This window comes from Myxocyprinus asiaticus, chromosome 41 (assembly GCF_019703515.2).
Source record: "Myxocyprinus asiaticus isolate MX2 ecotype Aquarium Trade chromosome 41, UBuf_Myxa_2, whole genome shotgun sequence".
Taxonomy (NCBI): Eukaryota; Metazoa; Chordata; class Actinopteri; order Cypriniformes; family Catostomidae; genus Myxocyprinus; species Myxocyprinus asiaticus.
This window is the reverse complement of record NC_059384.1, coordinates 18,967,522-18,991,107: the sequence shown is the minus strand read 5'-3', so window position 1 is coordinate 18,991,107 and position 23,586 is coordinate 18,967,522. Positions and strand designations below refer to the sequence as shown.

Sequence of the window (23,586 nt, the reverse complement as noted above, 5' to 3'; positions counted from 1 at the left end):
TACCGCCTACCTGATGGTAGCAGTGAGAACAGCCCATGGCTCGGGTGGCTGGAGTCTCTGATGATCCTCCGAGCTTTTTTCACACACCGCCTTGTATATATTTCCTGGAGGGAGGGAAGCTCACCTCCGATGATGTGTTTGGCAGTTCGCACCACCCTTTGCAGTGCTTTGCGGTTGTGGGCGGTACTATTGCCGTACCAGGCGGAGATACAGCCAGTCAGGATGCTCTCTACAATGCAGGTGTAGAACCGTGTGAGGATGTGGCGGTTCATTCCAAACTTCCTCAGCCGTCTCAGGAAGAAGAGGCGCTGATGAGCCTTCTTCACAACGACTTCAGTGTGGATGGACCATGTGAGTTCCTCAGTGATGTGGACACCCAGGAACTTGAAGCTGCTGACTCTCTCCACTGGTGCTCCATTGATGGTGATGGGACTGTGTTCTCTGTCTTTTCTTCTGAAGTCCACCACAAGCTCCTTTGTCTTACTGACATTGAGGGAGAGGTTGTGCTCCTGACACCAGTGTGTCAGAGTGTGCACCTCCTCTCTGTAGGCTGTTTCATCATTGTCAGTGATCAGACCTACCACCGTCGTGTCATCAGCAAACTTAATGATGGCATTGGAGCTATGTGTTGCCACACAGTCATGTGTGTACAAGGAATACAGTAGTGGGCTGAGAACACAGCCCTGTGGGGCTCCAGTGTTGAGGATCAGTGATGAGGAGATGTTGCTGCCTATTCTAACCACCTGGCGTCTGCTTGACAGGAAGTCCAGGATCCAGCTGCACAGCGAGCTGTTTAAGCCCAGAGCCCGGAGTTTAGCTTGGAGGGCACTATGGTGTTGAATGCTGAGCTGTAGTCTACAAACAGCATTCTCACATAAGTGTTCTTTTTTTCCAGGTGGGAGAGAGCAGTGTGTATTGTAGATGCAATGGCATCATCAGTGGAGCGGTTGATGCGGTAAGCAAACTGCAGCGGGTCAAGATTGAGTGGCAAGACAGAGCAGATGTAATCTCTGATTAGTCTCTCAAAACATTTGCTGATGATGGGGGTCAGAGCAACAGGACGCCAGTCATTTAAACAAGTTATTTTTGATTGTTTTGGAACAGGCACAATGGTGGATGTTTTAAAGCATGTGGGGACCACAGACAAAGAGAGGGAAAGGTTGAAAATGTCCGTAAAAACACCAGCCAGCTGGTTCGCGCACGCTCTGATGACGCGGCCCGGAATGCCGTCTGGACCCGCGGCTTTGCGGATATTCACCCGTCGGAAGGATCGGGTTACATCCGCTACAGAGACGGAGAGTGAACTAACCTCTGTAGCTTCAGCCGCGAGAGCTCTCTCCGCGAGGGCGGTGTTATTTCCCTCGAAACGAGCATAAAAAGTATTTAGCTCATCCGGTAGAGAGGCAGCGGTGTTCATGGTGGAGTTTTTATTCCCTTTAAAGTCCGTGATGATGTTAATTCCCTGCCACATGCTTCTAGAGTTGGTGGTGTTAAACTGTCCTTCAATCTTGCTCCTGTACTGGCGTTTTGCTGTTTTGCTGTTTTTCGGAGGGCATAACTGGCTTGTTTATGCTCCTCCGCGTTCCCGGAATTAAAAGCAGAGGTCCGCACATTAAGTGCCGCGCGAACATCGCTATTGATCCACGGCTTCTGATTCGGATAGATTCGCACAGTTCTGGTCGGAATGACTTCCTCTACGCACGTTCTGATGAAACACATTACGCTATCAGCGTAAAGCTCGATGTCGTCATCAGAGGCGGACCGGAACATCTCCCAGTCCGTGTGATCAAAACAGTCCTGTAGCGTAGAGTCTGATTGGTCTGACCAGCACTGGATCGTTCTGAGGGTGGGTGCTTCCTGTTTCAATTTCTGCCTGTAAGCGGGCAGAAGCAGAATGGAAGAGTGGTCCGATTTGCCAAATGGTGGGCGGGGGAGGGATTTGTAGCCATCTCGGAACGGAGAGTAGCAATGATCCAAAACCCGGTCCCCTCGTGTGTTGAAACTAATGTGCTGGTGATATTTTGGTGCGACTGATTTTAAACTGGCTTTATTAAAGTCCCCGGTCACAATGAACGCGGCCTCAGGGTGCGCGGTTTCCTGCTCCCTTATACTCCCATACAGTTCCTTGAGTGCCCGGTCTGTGTCGGCTTGTGGCGGGATGTACACAGCAGTGATAATGATCGCTGTGAATTCCCTCGGTAGCCAGAATGGTCGACACAGAAGCATAAGAAATTCCAGATCAGGAGAACAGAAAGACTTGATGGAATGTACGTTCCTCTGATCACACCAGGATTTGTTGATCATAAAACATACACCACCTCCTCTAGTTTTACCTGAGAGGTCTTTCGCTCTGTCCGCTCGGTGCATGGAGAACCCCACGGGTTCAATGGCTGAGGCTGGAATCTCCGCAGACATCCAAGTTTCTGTTAGGCAGATAATGCAGCAGTCCCTCGTCTCTCGTTGGAAAGAGATCCGCGCTTTCAGCTCGCAGAGCTTGTTATCCAGAGACTGAACATTTGCCAGTAGAATAGTGGGTAGCGGGGGTCGATTTGCGCGGCGTCTTACTCTGATGAGAACGCCGGCTCTGTTTTCCCTTTTTCTCTTGCGTTTCCGCGGCCGTGCTGCCCAGACAAAGGGCTCCGCTTGCGTGTTTGTAAACAGCGGGTCGGCATTGAGGAATGTGAAGTCCGGTTTTCGGTGTGAGATCGCTGAACCAATGTCCAAAAGTGTTTGTCTGTTGTAGACAATGAGGCAGACAACATCCAAGACAAAAAACATAAGAATTGTAAACAAAACAAACAAAACATTGCTATGTTGTGTCGGAGCTCGCAACGCAGCAGCCATACTCGGCGCCATCTTGAGTACCACAAGAGGTGCGTGCATACTCCATGGCCAAATATGATAAGTCCTTTTACATGTAATCTGTTAATCATCAACTTGATGACTCGCTCTTTATCTAACATTTAAATGGCTCATTTGTTTGCAAAGAAGCTAGTTTCTTTACAGCTTGCTACAATAGTTTTCTTTGAAACTTTGCTCCTCCCTAGCACCTATCCCTACCTGTATAGATCTGTTTTAAGGGGATTGTGTGTCTAATTGTGCAGCATCAGCATGTCTTACAAGCTCAAAACATCATGTCTATGTATGTTCTAGCAGTAGCAGGTCTTTGTATTTGCTCTAGCAGTTTAGCAGATCTGGTCTGTCAAAGAACAAACCTACTTACATTTCATGTCCATTAAAACACCTTAAATTTATTCAGAGAGTTATCATGTCTAAACTGAATACAAAGACAACTTTCCCAGCTTATCAGGTGCTGAGGGCAGGGACTTTGAAGAGACCCACACATTCAGAAGTGATCATCCATGTTACCTATTCACTTTGAAGACACCTACACCCTCCACCAAGAGCTTCAGAGGGCTAGATAGTTGTTGGGCTAAAAAAAAAAAGGTTATCGGGCACTCACTATGTAATTTTTATTGGAAATTTTGTTTGGCAAGAACCAACAGTGACCCCTTGATTGTTCTACCTTTTAGTGCCCTGTGAATGGATCATTTATGCTGTTTAGAATGCAGGCATAGTTTTTATTTTGTTGACGATGACAGGTCTTTGCTATAGGTACATCACAATTTTGTGCCCCTGACACTGACTTGGCAGCAACAGTGATTGTAATACACTGAAGTCGACGCAAATGTTGATATAGGAAATCCTCAAAGTATCCACAAATCGCGCAATGATGTGCACTGAATGACTTATAACTTAAGGTTATCTTTTGTTTTCCTTCAGAAAGAGTGAGTTTACAAAACAAAAAGTTAACAAAACTTTGTCTTGAGGAGAGAAACCAAGGAAATAGACTGACAAATGTTCTTTGGAATTAATTGCAACCTCTTGGCTAGGTGCACCAGCTTTCTGCCACTACTTGTTATTGGTCTATACTCGAGTAATCATATCTTTTATCGAGTGTAATTTTATCGCATCGTGTTGACTGGTTGGATGTTAAGGAGTTGAGGGAGAAAAACATTTTGGGGGAAACAGATTCAGCTAAGGGAGCCAGACCTCCTTTAATATTAAAATAAATGTATATAGTATATGCTAACATATTAATAAGTTGAATATTTTGTTCAGTAAGTTAATAAGGCAATGCTTAAACAGTAAGAATAAAGAGTTAACTATGGTGATAATGACTATATGTTTGAAGCTTATTGAAGATTGACCGGAGAAACGCAGGCAGTGGTCTGTGAAAAATCGTTTGCATTAATGTTTCATATAAAAGCAGCAGATGTTTCATTTGCATCCACTTCATCCAAAACTATATTTTGACCCCTCCCAAAAATACTCTTGTCTACTTTTAAGGCGAGGCACTTGACATCTCAAATGAGTGTAGAGAGACTACTTTGAGAGAGGAGAAAGAATACTTTGACCTGTTTTTCTAACTGAGGTAAGTGTCTGATCTCTTCATCTAGAATTAGGTCTGGATATCCTCATTTAGATTTTGTTCCTTCAACAATTTGCTATCTATCAAAATCTAAAAGTTGTAACATTAAATGTGGTACTTTGACAAAATGTTTACAATTTCATCTTAAATAATCAGTAACACTTTACATTAACATTCCCTTTGTAAAGGGTTTATAAAGGGGTTCATGAATGATTAATAACTCATCTACAAATGCATTATAAATTATTTATGTGCAGTTATAACAACATGAATAAAAAGGGTGACTTTCATGCAATACTTGCCAAATAGTGAGCCAATTGTACCTCATGTTATAAATGCTTAATTAAGGTACTTGTTCATATTTGAATCAAAAACATGAAATGTCATAATTCATCATTTATGTTATGATCCAGCAAAAATAGACTAGTACAGAGATTAAAAGGTGTTGTGTCTATATTCGTTATTGTAATGTCTATGACTATGACAGTTTCCTTGTAATGTTAATGTAAAAAGAATGATGTTACTCCGAGTTGTGTCTTACACAGTCCACTGCAGGTCTTCATGCTCACACACAGCATTGTTTGACAATTCTAATTAATTTATTGTTTATAAAAGGATTGTTCATGAATCTTTAATTTTATTGGCTATTTATGAACTAACTTTAATCATACCTAATAAAGCTTTAAGATGAATATATCAAACTTGTAACCTCAGAAAGGGTACAGTACCTTAATGTAGAATGGACACCTATGTTGTTTATTCATGAGTTAATCATGAACTATTTATTACCAACATTATTAACTTATGAAAATCTACTTTATATGTTAATAAGGTACCAACATTAGTAAGCTGAAAGTAGTGTTGTCTAAAAGTAGCGGTACTTCGGTACCAAGTCAATACTAAAATAAAAAAAAGACGTAAGGGTACCAGTGTTTCTGCAGTACTGGTAGTACCGAGCACCGACTCAATCCGGTACCAGCGCGCAGTATAACTGACACATGACTGCTTTAAAATGCTCATTTTGAGCACGTGCTCTGTTACTCCTTACACTGAAATGGACAATAAATCAAATTAAAATTGTGACATGTCCTAGTGTGATTTATTAAACCACTAAAGGCTGCAATCTTAGTGTGGAAGAGATGCATACTTCGAATGAACGTATAAATCCGACCGTTCATACACTGGAAACTCCACACCATCATTCACGACATGTTGTGTCAGATGACAGAGCAGAGCACTAATCTACTGTAAACCACACAACACATGTAAACTATATATTTATATAATTAAATTACAGCATTCACACTTTAATCTCAACTCAACTTTATTTATATAGCATTTAAAACAACAGAGTTGTCCAAAGTGCTTCACAGTAATACAATTTAAAACATAACATTTAAGAATTACCACATGCACAAACATCAGTAAACTAAAGCACAAAATACAAACATTCCAAAACTGTGTCCTAAATTTCATTTGTCAGACTCAAAGGCCAGTGTAAAGAGATGAGATTTCAGATGTGACTTAAAAGTCTGTGGCAAACTATTTATCTGGAAAAGTGAAGCATCCTGCAAAAAAACACGTCATAATAAAAGCACCATTCAGAATAAAATCTAGATGCCTGAAATTGAAGAAATTGAATAAAAATATATTACAACTGTATAGTAAAATTTCATTTTCACTGTAATAATAATAATAATAATAATGAATAAAAATATCACAAGCAAAACAAGCAGTAAAATTTGGGCAAAAAAAAAAAAGATTTTCTTTAAAAGTTAAAGGTTTTAAGAATTAATTGATTAGACACCATTTTGATGAACTTAAATTAAAGTTATTTTTGAACTTAAATTAAACTTAAATTATTAAACTATAATTAGTAAAATAATTAGTAAATAATTAAAAATAACTAAACTGGTTTGTTCAATAGCACATTATCATATTAGCGTATTTTTGCTGTGGTATCGAAATTGGTATCGAGAACCGCAAAATTTCACTGGTATTGGTACCAACTACTGAAATTTTGGCACCATGACAACACTAGCTGAAAGTGTACCTTAATGTAAGTTGAACACCTGTGAACCATTTATTAATGAGTTACAAACATTAGTAAATGAAAATATGTACCATAATGTAAAGTGAACACCTGTGAACCATTTATTAATGAGTTACAAATGTTAATAAATTAAAATGTGTACCATAATGTAAAGTGACCACCTGTGAGCCATTTATTAATGAGTTACAAACATTAGTAAATGAAAATGTGTAGTTTAATGTTAAGTGGACACCTGTGAGCCATTATTAATGAGTTACAAACGTTAGTATATGAAAATGTGTACCATAATGTAAATTGAACACCTGTGAGCCATTATTAATGAGTTACAAATGTTAGTATATGAAAATGTGTACCATAATATAAAGTGACCACCTGTGAGCCATTTATTAATGAGTTACAAACATTAGTAAATGAAAATGTGTAGTTTAATGTTAAGTGGACACCTGTGAGCCATTTATTAATGAGTTACAAATGTTAGTATATGAAAATGTGTACCATAATGTAAAGTAAACACCTGTAAACCATTTATTAATGAGTTACAAACGTTTGTAAATGAAAATGTGTACCATAATATAAAGTGACCACCTGTGAGCCATTTATTAATGAGTTACAAACATTAGTAAATGAAAATGTGTAGTTTAATGTTAAGTGGACACCTGTGAGCCATTTATTAATGAGTTACAAATGTTAGTATATGAAAATGTGTACCATAATGTAAAGTGAACACCTGTAAAATATTTATTAATGAGTTACAAACGTTAGTAAATGAAAATGTGTACCATAATGAAAGTGACCATCTGTGAGCCATTTATTAATAAGTTACAAATGTTAGTAAATGAAAATGTGTACTTGAATGTAAAATGAACACCTGTAAACCATTTATTAATGAGTTACAAACATTAGTAAAAGAAAATGTGTAGTTTAATGTAAAGTGAACACCTGTGAGCCATTTTTAATGACTTTCCAACATTAGTAAACTCTGAGAGTATATCTTATTGTAAAGTGCACAATAAAGAAACCTTTATTAGTTTCTAACTCATGCACTCCATTTATAAATGAGCAACCTTTAATGCTTCAAAATTACATAATTTATCATACATATTATTCCATTTATAAATGAACAAACATCATGCATTATAGTATTATGAATATTATGCCATTCTGAACTTTACATAAAGCAAATAAACAGACATTTATTAACATTAACACTCAACATAGAAAAATAGACAAACTGTCATTAGAAAAAAATAAACACATGCAGACATTAGCCTAGCTTATATGTACTATAAATAGTACACTATTATAAGCACAAAAAATAAATAAATAAATAAATACATTTATGAATAAAGTTCGGAACACATTTCATTCAGGTCATTGTTTATCTAGAACATAATTAACAAACACAGTTTGGCAACTTTTACAGAATGCATTAAGTTTAATTAAATAAATATACATTCCATGTTGTTTCCAATTACCTGCACTCCTCCATAAGAGAGACAAGTTGCCTTTCTTTACTGTAGCATAAGCATTGATCTTTCCAGCAGAGCAGTTACCTTTGCACACATTATTGCATTTTTAGTCTCTTTCACAATCTAACCACTTCCATATTAAAATAAACAGTCCGCAAAGTATTATATTTCACTTAGATCATTCATGCATACCATATGTCTTTTCACAATTTTTCACAATTAGAGGTTTAGTTTGATTTTAAAAAGCATCTTAAAGTAAAACATTCTGTGTCGAATTCAAAAGGTTCCAAATGCTTAGATGATGATAAAATGCAATCAAGAAATTATGTTATATAGAAAATTAATTGCAATTATGTAATAAACCAACTTCGAGCATGTGAAGACCATATACCTGTATGTCAGCAACCACCAAAGCCAATTTTTGACCCAGGAAAAACCCATCATTATAAGACGCTATTTTAGTTGCTTACTGTCACCTGGTTGGAATCAGAAGTAACGATGCTCGATTCGCAAATTAATCGCTCTTTTGAGTCGGTAATTTTCAATAAATTGCTCAAATGGGTTGGCAAAACGGTCTGAATTGGCTTGTAAAACAACAACGTGATACTTTAGAACACAAAGAAGAAGATCTTCAGTATGTTTAACATCTGCTTGTAAAACTTGCGAATGGCGCTGTATTTTAGGTGAAGACATTTTCAAACCAAAAGAGTTTCAAAACACAATGCATGAAGTACCAAAAAGTACCATCATTGGCTATTTTTTTTTATTTTTTTTGGTTATGTACCTTAAAGCAGGGGTTTTCAAACTGGGGTCTGTCATTTAAAATCTTGGGATCTAATAAATGATGTTATACACCACCATCTCACTCTCTTATTTCAGAATCATGAGTTTCAATTATCTGTTCAAGGGCAGTGAGCTCAGAAAGGGCTACTCTCCATCTACTCTTATCTACTCTCCAACAACAAAGAGTTCAAAGCGATATTTCAGGTGAGACAATATTGTCCCTCTCACTCTTTCTCTCTCAAGCTCCACCCTCCTCTGAACTGCAATACCATTCAATCTATCTGTTGTTTTTTCTCTGTAGGAGGATGGGAACTTTGTAATCTATGGCTGGAAGCCCACTTGGGCTTCAGATACAGCTGGGATACAGGATGTCATTGCGTCTATGCATGCAGGATGACTGTAACCTGGTCATATATAAGCGTGTTGAGAAACCAGTATGGCACACAGACACACACACAAACAGCACTCATGCATGCCGTCTCCAACTGCGCAATGATGGAAACCTGGTGATTGAGAGAGACGGAAATGAGGTCTGGTCCTGAAGTTGACAACTTAAGAGAAGCTGTTACAACTTACACGATCAATGAAAACTAAGGGTTCATGAAGCTTTTACACATTTGGAGAAAATGGTTGTGTTAAAACTGTGTTTTTCCCATTTTATTCATGACCACATCACTGGGAAGGATTCTACAGAAATGCCATGCTCTTCAAACAAGTCATTTGTCATACGGGTTGCGTTAGAAAACGATCTTTATCACTCTGACGGACAGAGTTTTAAAATTTCCATTATGGTCTATTTTTATTCATCATACTTGCATTTGTTTGAGTTCTAGGGCTTCATTTAGGGGGGTAAAGCAACTGTTATAATTGTATATGCACACGATAGATAGATGTGTGATAGATTTTTGTAACTCCCCAAGCGTGTGTCTTCTAGGTTGAAAGTTCTACCTGTCAATCAACCGCAGCACTAAAACAAGATTTTTCAACTTTGCAGTGTGCGGCTTTAAAGTGCATTTACATGGACAAGACCTCACGGATCTTCTTCAGAATGTCTGCTATAAACATGCAGTGACACAGATGAGAAGGACGTAGCCTATAAAGCTGAATAATACAGAAAGCCTATACTCCACTAAAATAACTCTGAATTCTGCACTAAACGTCATGTTTGCACTTAAATTAAATCTTAAGTATAACCGACAGAAACAGTGCATACATTTTCTGCACTTTCTTTTTAATCTTGTACATTTTGTACACTTTATTATCATGCAGTACCTGGCAGCAGCAACACACTGACGTCATGATTGATGTATGCAGTCATAAAATCACACAAACTCACTTCGAAATCTGAATCTGTCAAATGCTGGATAGCATTTGTAATAATTATCCATATTTATTATTTCTTTATTTTTTAAATCTGCAGATTAATTTCCAGTTAATGCAGCCCCTGGCCATGCCAGTGTCCTTTTTTATTTCTAAATCGCAAGCTACAAAGAAGCAATGTCCTCCTCTGGCTTTCTGTCTTATAATTATAAATTGTGCGAAAATTCATGCGATTGCTCTGGAATTTGCCAGGTCGTAAAGTTGTGTCGTGTACGATTGCACCTGTATGATTATCAGATAAACTGACTCCTAACGTGTGCAGGGGCTCACGACCTCCCGAGTGTCAGAACTCGCACACTGTACACCCCGCTTAATGTTTGTATTGTACTACATATCTCCCAAGAAGTGAAACTCGTGATATGGCTGATATGAATTCAATTGAAGACACTTTATTTTCATATTACAATCAGTGTTGGATGTAATTGGGTTACAAAGTAATTATTTACTGTAATCTGATGACTTTAAGGCACAAAAAGTAGTGTAACAAATTACATTTTTGTAATCAGATTACAGTTACTGACTTTCAATAAAAGTAATTACTTTTAAGTACATTACTAGGGTTACAATTTTTTTTTAATATATATTATTGTGTAATACAATTAAAATATGAAAATGTACATCAGTTTGCGTTTTTGTGACAGCTAAAGGCTGTGCAACGATAAACAAGGAGAAAATAGACATTATTTAGAATTTGTTGAGCAATCTGATTATAATTTTAGAGAAGTTAGTAATTTGTAGTGGATTTGTAATTTACCCAAAACTGATTACAATGTACAGCCTTAGTGGATCAATGCAAGTAAACCGAAATACTACAATAGTTCAGGTAGAGCATACTACAATAGGGTTCAGTTAATGATGAGGATGAAATATAATTTATTAAATGTAAATAATATGCAGAAATATGCAATAAAACATTAACAATAATAACTAATTCCTTTATCATTCCTTTGGCAGTAAAGTCATATTAGAGAGATGGTTACACACTAAACCAATTAATAAGTACATTACTGTGCTATGAAATCAATACATTGTAAATAACTTAAGATTAGTATAATAATACTAATAATGGTGTTTAAACTAACTATCTGCTGAAAGGGCAATGGAAAAAGACATCAGCTTGTGCACTTTTGCGAATGGGGTAAAAGAAACAAGAAAACAAAAGCGTGCACACACACTTCGGGACACACACACTTAGTGAACCTCAAAACTGCAGCAATGTTATAAAATACACAGATGTAATGAATATTAGTATACATGTTACAGTAACTTTACCGGAAATTATAGCTTATTTAAGGGATAGTTCACCCAAAAATGAAAATTCTCTCATCATTTATTCACCCTCATGCCATCCCAGATGTGTATGATTTTCTTTCTTCTGCTGAAGACAAACAAAGATTTTTAGCAAGTGAGTGGTGGCCAGAACTTTGAAGGTATAAAAAGCATAAAAAGGCAGCATAAAAGTAATCCATATGACTCATAGATCCATATGACAAAGAATGTGAATCGCCAAAAACAAAAGAAGAAGAATGTGAAAAAAGGACTTAAATATTGATCTGTTTCTCACCCACACCTATCATATTGCTCAATACTAAATACTTGCTAAATAATAAAAAATCCAAATCTTATGTAGCACAGCTCTAAGAAATAATTAAAAACACATAGAATAGGATATGTAAAATATGCTTAAAAATATAAATAAGTTAGGGATAGTGTCAGCCCAGGGATGGCCTGTGGCATAGGCGACATAGGCAGTTATCCAGGGCTCAAAATGACAGGGGGCACCGTATGAGAGGATCTCTTTTTTTGTCAGAAGTCTACCCTCTCATAATGACTGTGCACCCCTCTAACCCTGTGTTGAGCAAAATGTGCCACATCCTTTCAGTACTGATAAATGATTACAATAACGTCATCAACGAAAAAGCCTTTCAATGACAATAAACATGCTGTGCACCCTTACCATACAGTAACAAGTTCACAACATGTTGGAATAAACACTGCCTGCTATCATGAAGAGACACATTGTTTGTTTATGCCACTACATTACACACTATCCTCATATGTAGAGTCACTGCAAGCCTATAAGTTCCACCATCATGAGTAAAAAAATAAAAAAAATTATCAGGTGTGCAAGGCAAGGAGCGGCACAAAGAGGAAAAAACCAATAGAGGTAAGTATCACGACATCACTGGTTTCTTTACTATTTGAGGAGTTATTTTTAACCACTCAACTGGCACTTTTTTTGTTTTTTATTGTATTTTTCATTTACTGGACTATATCACCTTCTAAGTTCTAAGTTTCTAGTTTCAATATATGATCACTGTTTTGACCACCATGTTAGAGATACGGCGTAAGAAAACTGATTTCAGATCAGGTTTCAAAACACATAGTCACCCTACACCAATCTAAAATCTTGCCTTGGGCGCCAACAGAGTCTGGGCAGGCCCTGTGTCAGCAAGTCATTTGCAAAATAAACAGAGTTGACAGAGTGATCAGGACCTGGAAGCAAATCGGAAGGATCTTGTATTGTATCAACCTGAAAGAGTTTATGTTGTAATAATGACTGGCTGACTGTAAAACGAAAAATGTGAAAAAAGTAAATGTCTCACAGGCTCAATTATATTATGATGTATTATAAAGTATATTCTGAATTATGAACCGAAGCAATCAGTTCATGCATTATTAATGCTTTCTACTGTCGCTATTTCACAGCTATTTAAAGTCCTGCATGGATTCTTAGTTCAGCATATTCTGTGGCTTACAGTATGTAGCCTACAATAACAAAATAATTTAGATCATTAGTTTTTTAAACTGAAAAAGTAAATTGCACCTTATATCAGTGTTTAGAAGCACATTTAGGCTTATTTCAGTTCAGAGCTTGTTCTCTATTATCCTTAAGAAAAATGCACCGCACTTGTGAAATGCAGAGTTGCTGTGCACGCGTGCTTTATAACACGTATCACTGTATGCTCGCGCTGCAGTAATCAAGCAAGCGATAAGCAGTGCAAAAGGCATTTACACATAATGCGGATGTATACATGGTTTTATATGCACCAATGTATTGCAGCACTGATATAAGAAAATGTATACCTGAAAACTAAGGTCAGTAGAGACTGTAGTTACAGGTCACCCTGAAACTGACCATTACCATAACAAAAAGCCTGCGTTTTCATTATTAGCACAACCCTTTGGCACGAATAATGACTTCAAAACAAATTCTAATTAATAGAAAAATGATTAGTTAGTCCGATTATCCATCAACAAGCACAAGGATAAAACGATATTTTAAATAAGCATTAATACAATTACAACACAATGGTAAGTCTATAAAGCCAATATGACTAAAGTGTAAACTTTAAGAATGAAAATGCACATGGTGTGATTCCAAGTTCAAATCAAAAGGCAAAGATCACATCTAAGTTTGATGTCATGACGGTATTGCGGTTGATTTCAAATAATCTACATAACAAACTTTTGATAGGTACTTTTATTTATTCCCTTCCCATAAGAATAGCCACATTGATGAGGAATTCTCTTGTTTGCAATCAGGCCTCACACAATAATGAGTTACAAATATCTTACGTTAAACAGCTAGTCAAGAACTGAGTTGCTCTAAATATAATAGGTATTGTCCTGTTCATTCCTGACTTGTCGACATCATAACAAAAGGTAAAAAATATGTCTCCAGGAGTAAATACAATTGTGATATTGCACAATAGTTTAAAGTACAGTATGTACAATTTCACATATATTGGTCATGCTGCCATTGAAACAATAAGTTTAATACACAACCAGAATGCAATTATGAGATACTGATGAGTAAACATGTTATATTGTTTACAATTTCACTCTTATATTTACTCAAATAATAAAAATGTCAAAACTTTCTTGAATTGTTGTGGTCAAAAAAATCTTCTGTATTTCCATTTAATAAAAGGCCTATACATGTGACATATGAGAGAGAGGCAGCAGAACTGATCTCTGTAAAAAAAAAAAAAAAAAGAAAAACATTTAAAAACACCTCTTGTCATGAAAAGAAAACAAAGAAATACATCACTACCTCCACAAAACAAAATATTTCAAAATACCGAAAAAGGTTTGGAAAGGGGTAATAGTATGACAGTTTCTCTCTCCACTTCAAGACACACTTAAGTACAACTTGCTTTCTTTACACATCCTTAAAACATTTGAAAAATATTCAGGCCTCCCCTAATACACAGATGATACATCATGAAAGGCTAGGTCATCTACAAAATATCATCATAAAAATATATCCATAGATTTTATTTATTGTGAATGTTAACTGACCAATCTTACAATTATACAAAACAATGTTTAAACTGATGTAAATGAGGGGTGAAGAATTTGTTATTAGAATCTAAAAAGAGTCTAAGGTCCAACCATTGAAACTTCAACATTCTCATGAATCTGCAATTACTCATTATCCCCTCTCCAAAAATAGTCTGTGATGTGATTGCTAACACAAGAGACCCTTCCCCTTCCTCCAAGCTTATAACATTATACTTAAAACTTTAGTTACAAAGAATAACAATGCAATATTCATCTGGACTAAGAAGATGCATATCCACGTTGCAAACAAATTTAGGTCTGATAAACTCATTCAAAACCACATAAGTAAAATTACAATTCTTAAACTTGCTTGACATCTCTATGAGAGAATTATAATGAACTGTTCTGTGTCAGAGACAGAAGCACTCAGAATTACCCCAATACATGGCAGATGTGTCATGACAGAGAAAGTTGAGATATTGAACGTATATATTTTTCACATTAAATGTATCACATATAAATCTGATGGTGAGCATTAAGAGTTTGCTAAAATCGATCTGAAAACCAGTATCTGAGAGAATGAATAATTAATTTTATTTGACATTTTATTTTTAAAAGTGAATAATATTATACAAAAAGACAATGAAAAATATTTTGACAACATGTCAACAATAATTTGACAAAATGCACGCCTTTAACGTGAAAACAAATGAACACTTGCAATAAATGATTGAAATATTGTAACATGTTCCAGTAAGGACATTTGAATAACACTGCTGCTCCAAAAACTTCTAAACTCATGAGTCTAATTATTGTATACCAAATAAACAGGCCATTTAGTTTGTTGGGATTTCTCCTTTTACTTGTATAACTGGATAAAGTAACTACACAAACAGAAAGCCAACTGTCTGAATCCCAAAGGCAACTTGAATTAAGTCATTAATTTAGTGTCAGTAGTCCAACCCTCTTCATCTGCAGTGATAGTCATTGATGACATTTGTTTGGGTATTAATCTGCCAGATATCACAATGCCAATGCTTTGACCACAGCCTGCTTAAATTAATCAGTCAGATAAAAAATAATAATAATAATAATAATAATAAAATAATCATCTTTATGCCATGATACAAGCCTTCAGCAAAACAAATGCTTAAGACCAAGAGGTGTTTGGTAAAGTACAATAAACTTAAATAAAAAGGCTTTCACAAGAAATAAATCAGCATCATTGATTTGACAGAATTCCTGGTGCATGCCTCAATTTTCTCCCTTCACTGAAATACAGATGATATACATTCTAATGTCATTTTTAAATTAAATCTCTGTCAATTGTGCAATGAGTTAAATGAAAATATTCAAATAGAGCATTTAGCATTTACAGTCATTCTAAAACATTTTACACAATAATTGCATGTAAGAGTAAACAAAAGAACACACAAAAGATAATATTATGTTACTTTAAACTTTCCATAAATGAAAGGATTTTGACCAACAATTTTATTTTTATTTTTATTTTTTACAAAAGAATGCAGGGTGAAATGATGTATTAACATGTGACAACCAGATATATTAAACTTAAAAGATTTTTTAAGAACACAATAGAAAGAGTGAAGCCAGTTACTATGTACAGAACAGTTTCTAAAACTGGAGATGAGCTTGATCCCAAAATGTTAGTTCTGATACTTAAAAAAAAAAAAAAAAGATTCTGAAACAGTTTATACACCCCCAGCCCTCAGCTCTGGTCAGAGCTGCTGCATTAGATGAACCATTCCTTCTTGCTTTCATCGATGGTCTCTGTGAAATTGGTGTCAGTGCTGATAATGGCCGCATCAGCTGATCCAGAGGATTCACCCCCCTTGGCCTCGTTGGTATGGTAGGTGCCTTTATGGCGGAACATGTACCGGATTAGAAACACCAGAGTGCACAGAATAGTGAAGATCACCACTGCGATGATGCCTGCGAGATAAGGAGCATACATTCACCATGTTTAATACACATGCTAATATTGTTTTGACTAAATCCACTGGCCATAAGAGAAAAAATGGAAATAATGAAAAATGGATATGAATATATACAGTATACATTCTTTTTGTAAGAAAAGTAAATGCTCAAAGCATCTTACCTCCTATTATAGCTGAGTTCCTATTAACCCCATCTGGTATTACTCTTTCCTCATTGAAGGGGAAATCAACACCTACATGAGATATTTTTTATCAGGTAATTCCATAAAACTTGAAAATTCACAAGGTAAATAAACTGCAACTTTCATAAATAAATTATTGCAGGTTTGCAGAACATGCACTGCAAAGATTCTCCATATTCAATCATGGATTGGTTCAAACAAATGTCACATTGTCCGAGTACATAATTGTCAATAAGTTAAAAAGATGAATAAGCTTAACCCTTCCGTGGTATTGCGAGTTATTTTGACATGTTTTTAAAATGGTTCTAAATGGGTCTGAAAGATCAGCCAGATTAAGGAAGTTAATAAATACAGAACAGACTGATTTATGCAATTCTGGGTGGCGATTGAAATACAAATTTGAGTTTTGTGGTTTTAGTCTATCCCTGTTAGCTCTAAAGCAATCTATTTATGCTGTTAAACTTCTAAAACCAAATTTTTAGCAGATACATTTTAAATTGAAAGTTTCTCTCTTATGAGAAAACAGACCAATGACTCATCTTTTACAGATAAACATATACAAATTTGTTTCCAATAATTTTACAGCTAAGTGAAGCATATCAGCCTTTACAGAAGCCATTTTTGTTGACAACTGGCCATTGACTATTTTATAGAATGGAAGGGTCACAATAATGTGCACTCTGTACCACATGAAGGAAAAGATTTGTATTAGATTTGCGCTATGTATGTGTATGTGTGTATGTATGTATGTGTGTGTGTGTCCGTGTGTGTATGTGTATAATTATTTATTATTTTTTCTTGCTGCTGTTTTTGTATTGTTTTTGTATTGTTGTACACTGGAAGCTCCTGTCACCAAGACAAATTCCTTGTATGCGTAAGCATACTTGGCAATAAAGATCATTCTGATTCTGATTCTCTGATTCTGAAAAGGGGAGATCAGTTTACAGTCATGTTTGTGGTGACTGCTCTAAGTGTAATACACCAGTAGAACGTAAAAAAGTGCTGTACTACACTTTCGCTGAGTATTTGTGTCGCATGTTTCAGTCAGACTGAACGCAATCCAATAACTATGGCAGTTAAGAGGCACATTTTTGGGTTTTTCTATAAAGAGATTTACAGGGGACAGATCTCTTTAGTCAGGTCAATGCTTTACTGTAGAGTTTAAAAAAGGTGCCATGATCAGTAAGCTATTATTGAAAATGAATGCAGTTTTACTGCTCTACAGAGAAATACTGCAGTGCTGAGATGCTTCTGTATAGGGCTCTGAGAAATACATCTGCAATAGCAACAATACATAGAGTTCCAATGTGCTCAATACAGCACAGAAACACACTTGATAGGGTGATGCAGGGTACTCAAACAAATATTTTCATTAATTCCCTTAAGTTACCTCTACAATAGATTGATCTTAAAGGGGTAGTTCACCCACAAATGATAATTCTATCATTATTTACCCTAATGTCGTTCTAAACCCATATGACTCCCTTTCTTCCATTGGAAAAAAAGGTGAATTTTTGAAGAACATCCTCTTCTTTTTATCTCTTTTCCATATAATGAAAGTGAATGACAACGGGGGCTGTGAAGCTCCAAAGTGGCAAAAAAGCACCATAAAAGTTTCTTGAAGCCAAGCAACAGCCTTAGGTGAGGAACAGGCCAAATAGCCTTTTTTTTCAATCACTTTCATTATATGGACAAGAGTGGCCAGAATAATCTTCAAAATGAAACTTTTGTGCTATACAGAAAAAAAAGAAAGTCATATGGGTTTGGAGCAACACAAAGGTGAGTAAATGATGATAAATTTTTCGGTGAACTACTCCTTTAACTGACCTAAGTCTATTAAGATTCCTTGTTTATTATGGTGGATTAAACATGCTCACCTGCATCTAGGTGCCATGGGTCAGTTGCAGCAGACATGGGTGGGATTGTGAGGGGTGACGCTCCGCAGTTCGATTCCACCAGTTTACCCTGGTGTGAAACGGGCCAGACAGAACCACGGGACCTGAGTGCGGCCTTCAGGGGAGCGATGTTGTTGAAATGCACTCTGGACAGACAGCCCACAAACCCGGGGGTATTGTATTTTTCTATAAGTACTGGGTCGATGTGGCCAGTTTCTGCAGGAAGAAGAGAGACCGATAGGCACTGAAGATTAGATTCAGTGTACAAGATGAATCTGTATCTCAATGCTTGAAATGCAATATAGCCCAAAAAAGAAAAAACTAATCCAAGCCTTGTTTCAGGAAATGTATTCAATTTCATTGCATTAAGAGGACAAAATCAATTCATGCTCATGTATAATGTAAATACAAAAGAGATCTGCATTACAATGGTGTTGTAAAGAAAACCTTGAGGGGATAAAAGTGTCTAAGCAAAGTATGTAAAATTGCATTACAAACATGCTGATAATCAAGTCTTCTCTTAATGTAAGTAATGCTCTGGATATTTTACAAATTCACCACTGGATTTTAAATGCAAATATTATTATTATTTTTTTTTTTACAGATAGCTTTACTGAATAAAAAAATCGTTGATTGGTGCTCAGCAGTCCACACTGATCCTAATGCCTAATGTTGGGGGCTGCCATGTTAGAGTCACATAACCAGCTGAATATTTCTCACTTAATCTCAGTAACTGTCCTGTTATTTGACACTTTCACTCATTGATTTGAAAACTATTGATTTTAAATGATGCTGCATCCAAGCCGCTAGGTGTCAGTGTAAGTCAAAGATGACACAAAGACAAAAGTTACTGATAAAAACCCTGTCTTCAGGCATTTTCATAAAATACTCTTAATTTCAGCTCTTCTCCTTTTTCTCTCCAGGCACAGTGAGATATTGTGATACCTTCAAAGTGCAGCAGAGGTTTGCCTGCTGTACGCTTTTTGCTGAACACAGACAAAAGAGTGAGTCTGACTGCTGCTCAGCCTCTTCAAACCTGTGTTATATATACAGCCTCTTCAAAGCAGCTGCGGTGTGCTCTGTGCATGCAGCTAACTGAAGCATTCTATCACCACAGCTTGGGGTAAAGTACACACTTTTGTCTCTACAGTAAAACACTTAAGATAAGTCTTAAGTCTTAAGATACTACACATGGAAAACAAACTGAGAACAGCAGATAAATAAGCAAGCTGACTGTGGTGTACATCAAGTACGTCTCATAGGAATGTTGATTTTTTGAGTTCTCCGATCTAAAATCTTTTGCTACAGAAAACAGTTTTTAGAGCATTGAGAATGATATCTCTGCGTAATGCAAAATCCTGGCAAATCTCACATATCAACAGTCCCTTTTCTCCAAACGTAGAATGTGCATGAAGTGACACAATTGCACTCAATAGAATTGATTCTGATAAACTGATGATTAGAGCTGATTTAAGCAATAAGGCATGAGAAGAGAGGCCATGCTATATTGTGAATATAGTCACAGCTGAAGGGTGTTGTTAGGCACAAAGTGGAACTTCCGTGAAGAGGTCAGAGCTGTGCTTTATCATGAAGAAAGCATGGCTGTTGACCAATCAGCATCCAGGACCAGAACTATTCGTTTAATAAATATTGAATAATCAAGACATACACTCACTGAGCACTTTATTAGGAAAACTATGGTCCTAATAAAGGTCACGACATGGGCTTCTGCTGTTGTAGCCCAAACACCTCAAGGTTCGATGAGTTGTGCATTCTGAGATGCTATTCTGCTCACTACAATTGTAGAGAGCAGTTATCTCGGTTACCGTAGCCTTTCTGTCAGCTCGAACCAGTCTGGCCATTCTCCGTTGACCTCTCTCATTAACAAGGCGTGTTCCTCTGCAGAACTGCCTCTCACTAGATGTTTTCTGGCACCATTCTGAGTAAACTCTGGAGACTGTTGTGCATGAAAATCCCAGGAGATCAGCAGTTACAGAAATACTCAAACCAGCCTGTCTGGCACCAACAACCATGCCACGATCGAAATCACTCTGATAACATTTTTTTCCCCATTCTGATAGTTGATGTGAACATTAACTGAAGCTCCTGACCCGTATCTGCTTTATTTTATGCATTGCACTGCTGCTATATGATTGGCTGATTAGATAATAGCATGAATAAGTAGGTGTACAGGTGTTATTAATAAAGTGCTCAGTGAGTGTATTTGTGATAATTTGCTGCCAATATTGGAAAATTAGCAACATTGTGAATATTACTGTAAATTACTGTACTTTTTTATTTAGCCTTACTTTTCCTAAAGACATTATATTTAGGGTCTGTTTAGACCAAATGTGTTCTTGTGCAAAAAATGTGCAAAGAATAGAACAGAATGCAGGCATCTTGAGATGTTTGTTTAATTGTTCTTTAAACTTGACTTGGTATCTAAAAACTGTTGCTCGCACTCCTGTGCGAAAAAAACAGTGACACAAAAATAATTTAAAAACAGCACAAAGGGAGGCAAAATGTGTTTAGTGTGAACATTTAAATGTTTTAGTGAACATTTGTAAGTCAATATTTCTGTTTATTACCATGTATTGTTATATTGGTGAATATAAATGAAAATTATTAAACATAATTCATCAATTTAGTGCGGAAAACATGATATATTATTTTTAACTAGATTTTTACTGCGTAACAAAAGGCTACAGATTATCGAGATAATTCTATAGCTACATCATCCAGCCCTATTCAAGATACATCAGTGCTTGTTTGGGTGATCCATTGTTGCCTTCATCGGGCTAGACTGCTGACAAGCCAGTGGTTTGTGCTGTCATTGAGTTAATAATATCAAACATGAGATGGACACAGTCCGTGACCTGGTAGCAAACTGTTTAATACAGTACCAAGCTCAATCTCAAGAAATGCATTGCAGCTCAAACCACAATGTTATTTTTCCCTTGGGCTACTATCGTGTTGAGAGGCATATTTAGTCTCTGCAGTTAACAAACAGTCACTAAATCCAGAAAAAAAAAAATCAGTAATGGGTCACAAACACAACTGTTCCACATGCTGATCCCTGACAGTCCCAAAATGGTATTTTTCACCCTTTGCAGCCAAAAAAAAAAAAAAAGAAAAAAAGAAAGGTCTTAACACACAACTACAGTACATGTCGCTGCTTAGTGGAAAGCAAGGAAATGTGATAACATCCTCATGAATACTAATCTACATCTCAGGTGTCGCAGACACGCCGCCAGACAGAACACTTGTTCATTCTTTGGAAGACGCCTATACCAATACATAAAATATTATCTGCCTTGAGGGTTTCAGCGACCTGTTTTTCATTGTGAAGCAACTGGGGAAATACGGAGCAACAGAGCTACATCTCTGAAGTTAATTATCTCACTAAATTATTCTGGTAGTGCCTTTCTTTTGAATTACTAGAAAATGAAATTAGAGATTCATTGGAGTGCCTCAGTTTTGTGATCAGTTGTCTGAAAAAATAACATAGAGCCGAGGCAAATTAAATGATTTTCATTCTTGGCACATTTACATCTAAAAAAAAATTTCCATAGTGGAATTATTTTTGATGACTGGAAAAAAACAGTTACTGCAGAGCACCCGATTGGCAAAGCACAAGCCTTTGATAATTCAAGTGTTTTGTATGAAATACTGTATAACACATTCTGCAGTTCAACACAGCCAAGAAACGTAGCTGGAATATTTATGAGAATTGACTGATTGTTGCTGCTGCAAATTCAGGTGGAAAGCTCTTGAGATTCCCCTCCTCGGTCTCTTCATGATGCGCTGATTACCTGCTTTAAGATTAACACTACATAACCCCTTGTTTCGAGCAAACAGCACTCTCCTTACAAGGTTTAGCCCCCTTACACCTAACAAGGATTTACCCCTCTACCTCCTCTTCTTCAATACATTACATCACCTGCACATAACTGTATATCTATATATAAAATATTCGAACAACATTATTGCTCTATTGTATCTTATTTTTTATTTTTATGTCACTATATATATATATATGTTTATATGTTTGTATGTATGTATGTATATATGCTTGTATTCTCTTTGTACTGGAAGCTTCTGTCACCATGATAAATTCCTTTTGTGTGTAAGCATTCTTGGCAATAAAGCTCATTCTGATTCTGATTCTTGATGATAATTTTATATCAAAGGCAGATGGATCAAATCAGCCAATCATGCAGTTCTAGAGCCGCCCATGCAGGCGACATTAGTGGGGAGGAGGGAGCACTGCAGATTTCTTTGTTTCTCATCACTGCATACTGATGACTTTACCCTGAGTCTTACTTACAAGAATAAACAAACATTGATTTTTCCAATTTGGACTGACAGTTCATCATAGCCTGCTTGCTTTTTGTCTTCTTGTGACTGTTTAGATCAGCAAGAAAGCTAAGAAAGCATCTAAATCACTGCTTTGTATAGAGTCTTATGGTAGCATTGATCAATGCAAAAGATAATATCTGTCTGTCTATGTCCTGTTGATCTCAGAGGGTACATGGTTCTTTAGTATGGTGCAGGGCACTAAGATTCAGCGTAATATGATTCAAGGTCAAGATCTGCCTGATATGAAGAAAGGATGGGGTGGACTGACCTACTGGTGGTGGACCATATGTCTCCCCCTACCTAGCTCTTTACTCAAGCACCACCAGACTACATTTAGTTTGTGTGTGTGCGTGTGTGTGAAAGATAAGACAAGCCTGTAAAGAAAACAAAGGCATCCACACCCCACAACAAAGCAGTATAGACAAGGTGCAAGTTTACAGCTTTACATATAAAATAATTGCAAAGGTATAATTTACTTTTTTATATATATAATTTTGAACTCTGGAATTGAAAGGTTGATGTCATTTGAGCCTGCAAAGTTTTCTATCTCAATTAGCATATAGTATGTAAAAAGTTGTATAGTATAGGCTACTAGTACACTGCAAATATAATTTTCTTAATTAGTATATTTGTCTTGTTTTTCAGTAAAAATGTCTAGATATTCTTAAAACAATATATATTTAATTGACAAGCATAATGGCATAAGATATTAAGTCTTGTTTTCATAGAAATCTGACAAAATCTAGTCAACTTTATGCTTAAAACAAGAAGAAGAAGAAAAAAAAATT

At 36.3% G+C, this 23,586-nt stretch overlaps 1 protein-coding gene and 1 pseudogene across 2 annotated transcripts in view; one reads left to right on the top strand and one right to left on the bottom strand.

The window, feature by feature from the left end:
* Positions 1-8,837: 8,837 nt before the first annotated feature.
* On the top strand, positions 8,838-10,633 carry LOC127431529 (uncharacterized; annotated as a pseudogene).
* Positions 10,634-13,600: 2,967 nt separating this feature from the next.
* Positions 13,601-23,586, bottom strand: part of LOC127431520 (contactin-associated protein-like 2) — a 588,401-nt gene continuing 578,415 nt past the window's right edge. For both annotated transcript variants that reach the window (XM_051681959.1, XM_051681960.1), the window contains 3 exons: positions 18,422-18,655; positions 16,524-16,595; positions 13,601-16,357 (listed from right to left, as the gene is read on the bottom strand). In XM_051681959.1, the coding sequence (XP_051537919.1) occupies positions 16,158-16,357; positions 16,524-16,595; positions 18,422-18,655 (506 nt within the window). In that variant the 3' untranslated portion in view covers positions 13,601-16,157. The remainder of the gene's footprint in view (positions 16,358-16,523; positions 16,596-18,421; positions 18,656-23,586) is intronic.